Here is a 9620-nt window from a genome sequence, read left to right as displayed (position 1 = left end):
TAATAAACTTGTTTTTGTTTGTTTTATCCAGCGATAGTATCTTGGCATGAAACACGAGGATTAGCAAATGCAGTATTACTAACTTGCATAGATTATATTGAGAAACTTTGTTAGCAAACATTTATTTAGAATGCTGCCAGAAGTCGCTGTATTGGCAGGCATTGGCAGGTCCAGTGCACAGCGCAATAGAGTATAGCCGCGTTCCAATGCGACACTTTAAAACATTCATCGGATGCACTTTTATAGTATAACCCTTCCGCTGTCATAAGTGGTGATGAGCGTGCAACCTTCAACAAGGACATCGCAAAGTAGATGTAGCGCGTGCCAGAAAGTATTTCACGCTAAAGCAACAATAATTTTGATTTCAGTTTTTCCTCTTTCCAGGAGTCTAACTCGGCAGACCAAATCTGTCCAAGTTTTTATGTTGGAAGCTAACTCGTGATTGGTTTACAAGGCCGGAGGCGTTCCTACGTTTGATGTTGGCTGCAGTCAGGGGAGCCGGGGGTGTTCTATGGATGGCTAAGGAAAAGTGTAGCTGGCACAGATCGCGTCTTTGCGTAGACATAGACTACATATGCCCAATAGTTTGGAATGTATTGTTAATTGTACGTGTTTACAAAAGATTGTGGACGCCTTCTTAGTAATGCAATGAGGACAATGCACTTTGCGAGAGTTGTGCTGCACAGAGGCTCCATAGATCCCACGACCTGTTGCTGACAATCCGGGGAGAAGGAGGGGGGAGAGCCGCTTGAAAAGGTACTGCCCTGGAGACGAAAGCCGTGGTTTCTTCATTGAGGAAATCATGCAGTTTGCAATCTGGCTGGTTGGACTAATGTGTCATCTCTCAGCACTCGTCTGGAATTCACTGGAATATCGATTGCACCCCAAGCAAGGTACGTGCCTTTTCTGAGTGAGCGAGGAAATATTCCAATACTACACTGTCTGAGGGGAAAAAAATGAACAGGTGGTAATGGCGCTGTCGGGTCAACTCAGTTTGTAAAATTAAAGTAGGCTACGAATGCTTCAATGTAGTGTATAACTTGCCAGCCGGATACTAAATAACGTAGTGAAACAGCGTTGTTTTACAGTCCTGACATGAACCTTGGATTTGATGAAAATTTGCTAAGTAGAGTTGCAGTGTAATTGGACAGAAAGCTGCAGTTAGCGTGTTTGTGTTTACTTAAACTGTTTTAATGTTTGTGTTTGTCTTTTAGAACGCTTCATCAAACAGTTGTCATCGTACGAAATTATCACGCCGCTACGTATAAATGACTTTGGAGAAACTTTTCCACACACTCTGCACTACAAGAGAAAACGGAGGAGCGTGGATGCTGATTTTTCGGGTTTACGGGCGCACTACAGAATTGATGCTTTTGGACAGCGCTTTCACCTCAATTTAACCGCTGATTCCGGGTTCATTGCCCCAACCTACACAGTAACACACTTAGGAGCAGCATACAGCAACGCAACGGACTCTCAGCAAGACGGCACTGATATGAGGCACTGCTTTTTCAGTGGTCATGTCAACGCTAAAAGTGAATTTCCGGCAGTCTTCAGTCTATGCACTGGCCTTGTGAGTATTACTCCTATATTCACCTAGACGTTCAATGTTCTTACAACATTGCAGAAATATCTTTCAGTTATCAACGTTTCTGAGCATTCCGTTGATGTCCATCATTATCGTCTGAGCAAGTGAGGTTCATTTCAGTGCAACGCATGCATGTGTCGCTCTATATTTTTCATTCACCGGAGAGTGCACGAGCCAACAGAGACCCGGTAGTACAGTCCACATCTTATGCAGTTCCCAAGTGTCATTCTGAAGTTGTTGCGCTGATATGATGAAATATATCTGACAGATCCCCGCAGTCCATACATCGCTGAGGACATTTTTTTTTTCACACAAAATTGTGTAAATGAATTGCCTTTATACGCGCTGAGAGTACATTTCAGTGCACCAAGAATAGTCGATGGACATGGATGGCATAGCCCTCCATCCCCCTCTTTACCAATGAATTACCCAGCTCGGTGCATGTTCAATATATTTTGTTACATTTTCCAGATGTTGCCGTGATATATATTCTATATGAATATCCAATGGGGAAGTGCACAAAATTATTTCAGTAAGTCCTACAATAATATGTATGTTACGATTAATATACATTTACCTGATTCTGTTGAAATAGCTGACAGCTCAGGGGGAATTGATAGTGGCATGCGTAAGTAGGCATTTGGTTTTTATGAATGGAAACATGTGGCTTCTTGTTGTTTAAGCTAGGAAAACATATCTGTTTTTCCAACAGAAGTGAAAGGTCAAATGATGAACCAGTCTACCTCACTTTATGATGTCATTTATTTTGGTTGTCACTCACTGCTGAATCTGGCTGGCTGTTTTTCTTACTGTGGCAGTAGTGCTATCGCGTCCTGTCCAACAGAGCAGTAAAAGGTTTTGAAAGTCATTATTGCAGAGTGTTTGCATTGTATTTTATATTGTCTTAAATGGCCTGAAAGATGCAGTCTGTAATACACAGTACATACATTTCTGACTTTTTGGGCTATCAGAATTGTAGGCTGCATACTTTCCTTCAAACTATGCCACAGATTTGCTTAGGTTCCATGTCAACATATTGCATTGAATTCTGTGTGAAAGCACGAATGAGATTGTGTTTTTCTAAGGATGATGTCATGGGTCAGATGAGGTTATAGGAGCAGGGAAAGGGCAAGTTAACCTTGCCTTCATGGTCTTCTTCTGATCACATGTGTGCTTTGCAGTGGAATAGACCCTTGCCTTGGTGGGTGGTGCATCAATGCCCTCCCTCTCATTTCAGGTATGCAGTTTGTTGGGCCCAGGGTGGTGACAATATCACCACACCGTGAGATTGTATGTGTTTTATGTAAGCATCACTTGAGTCAGCTTTATTGAATGTTTTTTTATTTTTTTTTTTAAACAAATTTCTGATAAAATGCCATTTTTGCATATGTTGTTTTCTTTGAGAATACGTTTTTCTCTCCTTCACTATATATTCATTTGAGCACACTAATTGTACTCATCACATGCTTACATCTTACAGTCCAATCGGCATGGTCCCACTGATAAATTATAAGACAACAGAAAAAGAATGGATTCATGTTGCACAGTGGTATTTGGTGCAATGTATGGTTACACCCTGAATAATAATGGGCGTTTTAAATCCTCCCAGAATTAATTTCTGGAACACTTGAACTTTAAACACTGGAGCCTACTTGCCAAGTCTGAGTGTTCATGTGATGAGGTCATTATGCACTTATGACAGAGGCCCAAAACAAGAGGTCATTTTGGGAACCCAATTCCCAAATGAGATAAAAAAAAAAAAAAACATCAACAATGAACAATCTCATGTCAATGTAACAATAACAGTGGGAGATTAAACTGTGATGCATAGAAAACACCATGTCTTCTTTCCCCTTCTTTTTAACAGTCATGTGACAGCCACGTGAGGGTTAAAAGATGAGACATACAGCCTTTTGTCCTTTTGACAGAGGTCGTTCAGTGTTGTCAAGGTCTACGAAGAGTTCCCTAGGCTCTAGTGAGTGTACTGTACGAATAGGGAAATGCCTCCACAAGGTCTGTTGGGAAGATGTCGAGGAATCACGATTTCTCGTGTGGGAAAGTTTTTGTTCTGCCAGGGCTGGTACCCTTGGTTCACACGACAGCAGAGCCATATGAAGCTTCTGGGTTCAGGCAAGACAGAAGGTTCATAGTGTGATGCAGTCCAGCAAACACAGCCAAGTGATGAATGCCTGTGCAAAGATCAGGCGTTGGACTCTTTTATACTTTGTTTGACTTGAGAGATTTATACACGCTTTGCCAAAAGCCCGAGTCGGTTTCCTCACTCCCTAGACAAAGGCAAAGTTGTTAATGGTCTCAATCTTGCTTTGAGTGGAAGTCAAATCTCAAGGTGTATTTCAGCACCCAAATGTGAACAGCAGCCATTGTGTTCTCTGTTCGTGCAAGGGTGAGGCTTTGATCGCTTTTGCCAATCTTAGAAATTAGGGTTGGGCTGTTGCTTCCTGGATCTCGTTTGCTGTCCCACTGTATGATCCTGAGTTTACAGTCCAGCAGAGTGTAAGAAGAATGGCAAGACATGAAAAGACATGTAACATCTGCAGGAAATGTGTGATGGATCCCTTACTTTATAAATATTATCTGCAACTCTAAAGGTTTACTGATAACGAACAGGGCTTGTAAGATAAGACTTGAGCTGAGTACCTAACTTGGATTGTTTCTGTAAATATCCAGCTTTATAAATGGATGATGTGTACATTGTCCTGGAGAATGGCATCTGATAAGCAAATAATGTAAAATGAAATAGAATATCCTGCAAAGGATCTCCTGAAGAAAGAACATCAACCACTCCAAGAAACCCCAAGACAAGTCATCCCAGCTGTGTCACTGCTGACATTTTGTCCCTGATTCAACAATTCATTGGTGTTTGACAACTGTAGGTTACACCTCAGGACGTGATCCTTTTTTGTTTTGGAAAAATGGCCGTTTATAAAGGGGAGGATTGTGATGTGATTTCTCCCCTTACATGGTTCCCCACTTGCTGAGATGGTAATGGAAATACTGTGCCTAGAATGAATTGCCTTCCAGGCTGCTTATATCCTGTGTCCATATGAAATTACCACATACACAGCCCTGTCTGCAGTGTTGAGTGAGGGCTTGTTAACATAAGCAGCTTAGCAAAGGCTTCAATTGGCAGATCGATATTTGGATTTTGCTGACAGCAGTCACAGCCTGTCATGATATCAGCCATCACGTCTAAAGGAAGCCTAGCAGAACACCAAGGCAGCACATATAATTCTATGACGAGCGTACTAGAGATATTCAGTAATAGTTATACACATTTTTGTAAATAGTGAAAAAACACACAAATTAAACCGAGAGCTTTAATTATCTTCATCTGTAATGCCTGATGAATTCCAATGCAATGATGCTATGACTTGTGAATGACATAGAGCCTTGTGGTTGTTTTTTTCCACCATAAACGTTCCATAAGCATACCCCTTTTGACTTTGTTAATAACTTAAGCTCTATGAATAATTCCTTGAAATATTCCTCGACCACAGGACAAATGGAGAGGAACTATTGTCTTACAAATGTATATGTGATATTTATTAATACAAATCAATGTGTGGCTTCTGTTTGCCCTCTCCCATTGACAGGAGGCCTGTAAATTGCCTGTTGTGAAAGAAATAAGAAAACCACCTTCCATATTGCTGAACAGCGGCCAGAAAGGAAGTTATCCTGATACAAAGAGAACTTTTTTCAAGTGGTTCACTGATTACCTGACAAGAGACCTGCATCCATTACATAACACAATGATTTCACAAGAAGTGAATATTTTCAGTATCATTGTTTCTCTCTTGTCATTTATTTGTAGAATTAGACAATATAATGCACAGTGAATAACAATATAATATTGACACAAGTCTTCTGCCCCAGATGACTCTCTACCTCATCAGAAATGCATTACGGAATTCAAGATCGTAGTGGGCTAACACTGTCCATTTCATCAACAGTGAGATCACAGAGATGCCATTTTCAGGTGTTGTGACTGGTATTGGTATGTACTGTTGCTGTTACTCTTAAGAGAATTTCCTTTCATACTGATTTGTTGATTTGTTTATGCTTCCCTTTGTCTATTTCAGATTGGAACATTTAAGACCCACAGCGGCGAATATTTTTTAGAGCCGCTGATGAAGTCAGACGGCGAGGAGTATGAGGACGAACACAGCAAACCTCACCTAATGTACCGGCACGAGAGGAAGGAGCACAGTCCTCCAGGCAACCACACTGAGCCCTGTGCAGCCACAGGTGGGAGCAGATGACTGCCTTCTGCTGGGCTGGCTTTTAACACCAGTCGTGCTTTGTCTCAATGTTTATATTGTTTCCACAGTCTTTGTGCAGCTGCCATGATTGCATGCGCACGATATGCAGCTGCAGTCATTGGCAATATGGTTAACATCGAAACTGAGGTCTTGATTTTTGAACCGGGTTGAAATCTTTTAATGAAAATATAGCTGCTAATGAAGTCCAGGATTGCTTCTGGCATGCTTTCATTGATATTTTTCAAGCGTTTGCTCCCAGAATTGAAAAATCGTTCCTTCTAAGTCTGTGTGAAAAAAAATTGAGGCCCTGTGTTGAATTGGGTATTTGAATTCCTTTTCATTTGAATTTTTATAGCCCTTGCCTCTTGGCTGAGGGGCAGACCACAAAAAGAATCTTTAGCCCTCAGAGATCACCATGGCACGGAGCTCAAAAGATCACTAGAGGCCATCTTTGTGGGCGGCCTTTGTGCTGACGTGATAAATCTTTTATCTGCAGGGCGCTTGATTTGCTTGTTGTCTGAACTTGTCATCTTGCATTGTTAGCTAGCAGTATCAATGGTGTGCGCTAAGGGTTGGAGTAGTTTGGGTGACCTTTTGGTCTTGGCTGATATCCTTGTTAACATGCTCTCTTTTCATGTATAGAGTCTGTGTGGGGCAAAAACGGCTTCCCACAAGGCATTGTCACTTTCCCCATAATTAACTAAATCTTGATAGTCTCAGCTATGCTCTTTAAGTGTTTGAACGATCCTGTTCTTGTATTATACCGGGGTGGGGTCTATAAAATAACCAACCTTGGGTGTTCTTTGGTGAGACTGTCTCTGGGTAAAGATGGGGGTCACTTTAATTTTCCCTTGTGAGTTACCATATTGTGTAGGTCTATGAGAGGTTGTAGGTGCAGTGTTTTGAAAGTATCTCTGAAATGAATGGCACTGAAATAGGAAATGCCTCCATAGGTTCCAAGTCATTGTAGTAAGGATAAGATCGTGAGGGCAGGAGAGGACACCTGCAGCCATCATCAAAGTGTACCATCTACACAATGAAGGGGGATTAAAAGAGATTTAACTAGGGTAGTAGGTGTCCCCAAACAGTGGTTCCAAACTCCATCAGATACCACCCTCTTCAGATGCACTGATAAAACAGACTCTTTGAAGGGTAGGTCTGCATCATGCTCCTTTAGACAGAGCTATGCAAGCGGTGTCACTATCTTGTCTTTGACCTTTTTATGTTTTTCCTGCTTTTCAAAGACGGATGACAACTTCCGTTTATCAATTGAGGTTGCATTGTAAAAATGGAAGAAATTAAGATGTCAAATTGCAAAGATGCTGTCCTCTTCTAGAGGTTAAGTGGTCAGAGGAAACCATAAAGCTGTCCGTTTCCCTCCCTCCAGCACAGTGTAATTAGTGGTTTGTGTGGTTTTGAATCCCACAGCTGACATGGCTGGTGTTGCTGTTTTGAAACCAACGTGCAATAACTGGGTCATGAAGAACATACAATGCAAAGTTATACTTGCTTACCTCTTCAAAGTGTCCTAACATAGGCGGTTCTGATCTACTCACTTTTTTTACTGTCACTGGGTAGTAGCAGGAACTGTATTAAAACAACACATGCCATTGGAAGTCCAGCTTGCCTTTAGGCTCCTTTGATTTTTGCACTTGGAGATGTGCTGCCAGGGGGCTTGCTTGCTTTGCATCTGTGATCATCGCTCCCCTCCCCCCCTTCCTTTGTCTCTGCGCCCCGAACCAGACGTTTCAGACCATGACTTCAGTCAAACAGCGGACAAGCACCAGTGAGATTCGGTGTCTTTGACCAGTGAGCTGCACAGAGGATCAGCACGCTATCGGCATGCCTGGCCTGGTTGGCCCCACTGAAATATGGAACCGTTTGGTGCAGCTTTAATTGCTTAAAATCAAAACGGCTTGTACAACACTTGCCCGCTGTCAGAACACCACGACAGGAAGCGGAACGTTGTGCATCGGGAAGTTTTGTTCACTTTTGCAAAGGTTTAAAAAAAAAAAGATCAAAGTTAAAGATGATTGCCAGGCATTGGTCTAGACTGGAGCTACCTCAGCTATTTTTTAGGTAGTTCAGAGAGAGCTTCTGCCCAAAAAGTCTCACTTCCTTGACCTTCCCTGCCTTTCTACACCTCTCTGTGGAGTGGGGACCACCTGAGCAGATAAGAGGGTTATAAACTGTAGGCCTTCATTCAGACCATGGTGCATTTACTTAAATGCTCTTAGAGACAGGGACTCGCGCCAAGGAGTGAGAGTGTTTTTTCGTGTGGACCACAGTCCATAAAGGACCACCAAGCTCTCTGCTGTGCAGGCAATTTTAGGAAATCAATTAGTGCAATTTAGTTTTCATTCGAAGTCTCATAAGGACTCACACAACTCATTATGAAAGGATAAAGAACCTGAGACTGTGACAAGTGGATTTCTCTCCTCGTATCCTGCCAGTCCCCTTCCTGAAGAGGTATAAAGCTTTCTTTGTGAGGGTCAATGATCTCATGGTCCTTCCTCTCCACTCTTTATGTCGTCCTGAAAGAGGAGTCTTGTCTTAAATCGAAGTTGGTTGCCGGAATTTGATTGCTGAGGGGGCCGAAAGAGACAGGCACGACCTGCCAACTGTCCGAAGTGCTTCAGATCTCATGAAAATGCCTGAATGCCCACAACTGCCAAGCAGACACGCTCTGTACATTTAAAAAGATACTTGTTTTGCTGATCTGTTCAGTCAAAAGCATTTCTTAACTGTGAACTTCAGGGGAACAAATGGTCTGCATTATGAAGCTAGCACTCAAGCTTAATTCATATCACCAAAAAGACATATGCTCCAGGATAAGATTTGGATTATGTCCGCTCAAGTTCCAGTATATGATTGAATGCAATGCTTGGCAGTTACACAGAATAAGAACAGCCCTATATGTTTGACAGTGTACTTACCTAGTTTTGCTTGTTGTTCTACATTATGTTGCCTAAATTTGAGGGACAATCCTCCAAAATTTATTTGTACATTACACTGGGCTTCACATCTAAGCCATGCATGTTTCCCAAAATTTGAATGAAACTGTCTTAGTGTTTGCACATTCGGGCTCAGATCCAGTTAATGTGTTCTAGTCTGAGTAACGAATTTAAAGAAACATCTTATTTTTTCATTTCTTGATGTGTTTCACTGACTGCTGAGCTCATGACAATGTGTAACATTGTAACACTTGTATTAGTCATACATGAATACAGTTTTTGGATGGATTTTTTAATGGGGTTCTTAGTAACAAGTGAACAAAAACCAAAGTGTAAAGACCCTTTCATTGTATGGTATCTTAGTGGCACATTTTATGGTGTATAACCTTTCCCACAGAGGAGATATCTTTCAGCAGCATTCTCAAATGTTGTGTTACTGAACACCCCATCTCTAGGGGGTGTTGAAAGCAAGGTCCCACACTAAACACATTTAAAGAGAGTGCTTCAGTTTTTCTTCAGTTCTTCTTGACCTTTCTTTGCAGTTTTATTGCTGTTGGTCTTTAAAATGCCGTATGCACCATTAGAAAACAATAAATCAAGCATAAGCTGCTTTCCTGTCCATAAACCAAGTGTGACGTATTTTTACAAGGATCTGATGTAGTCTCCTCTTGAAAACTCTGGTAACACTGGATTGCATATTTGTGTGGAATAAATGTTGAATAAATTATTTTAACAGTGTTTTTGATGCTTTAACTGTGAGCGATCGTTAAAGGGTCGATTAATGTACAGGATTGCTGT

General features: G+C 41.5%; 1 protein-coding gene across 1 annotated transcript in view; it reads left to right on the top strand.

The window, feature by feature from the left end:
• Positions 1 to 802: 802 nt before the first annotated feature.
• Positions 803 to 9620, top strand: part of LOC118770247 (A disintegrin and metalloproteinase with thrombospondin motifs 20-like) — a 76865-nt gene continuing 68047 nt past the window's right edge. Inside the window, exons 1-3 of the mRNA XM_036517797.1 lie at positions 803 to 893; positions 1215 to 1573; positions 5689 to 5854. Coding sequence (XP_036373690.1) covers positions 803 to 893; positions 1215 to 1573; positions 5689 to 5854 — 616 coding nt within the window. The remainder of the gene's footprint in view (positions 894 to 1214; positions 1574 to 5688; positions 5855 to 9620) is intronic.

Source organism: Megalops cyprinoides, chromosome 23 (genome assembly GCF_013368585.1).
Source record: "Megalops cyprinoides isolate fMegCyp1 chromosome 23, fMegCyp1.pri, whole genome shotgun sequence".
NCBI lineage: Eukaryota > Metazoa > Chordata > Actinopteri > Elopiformes > Megalopidae > Megalops > Megalops cyprinoides.
This window is presented reverse-complemented; position numbering and strand designations above follow the sequence as displayed.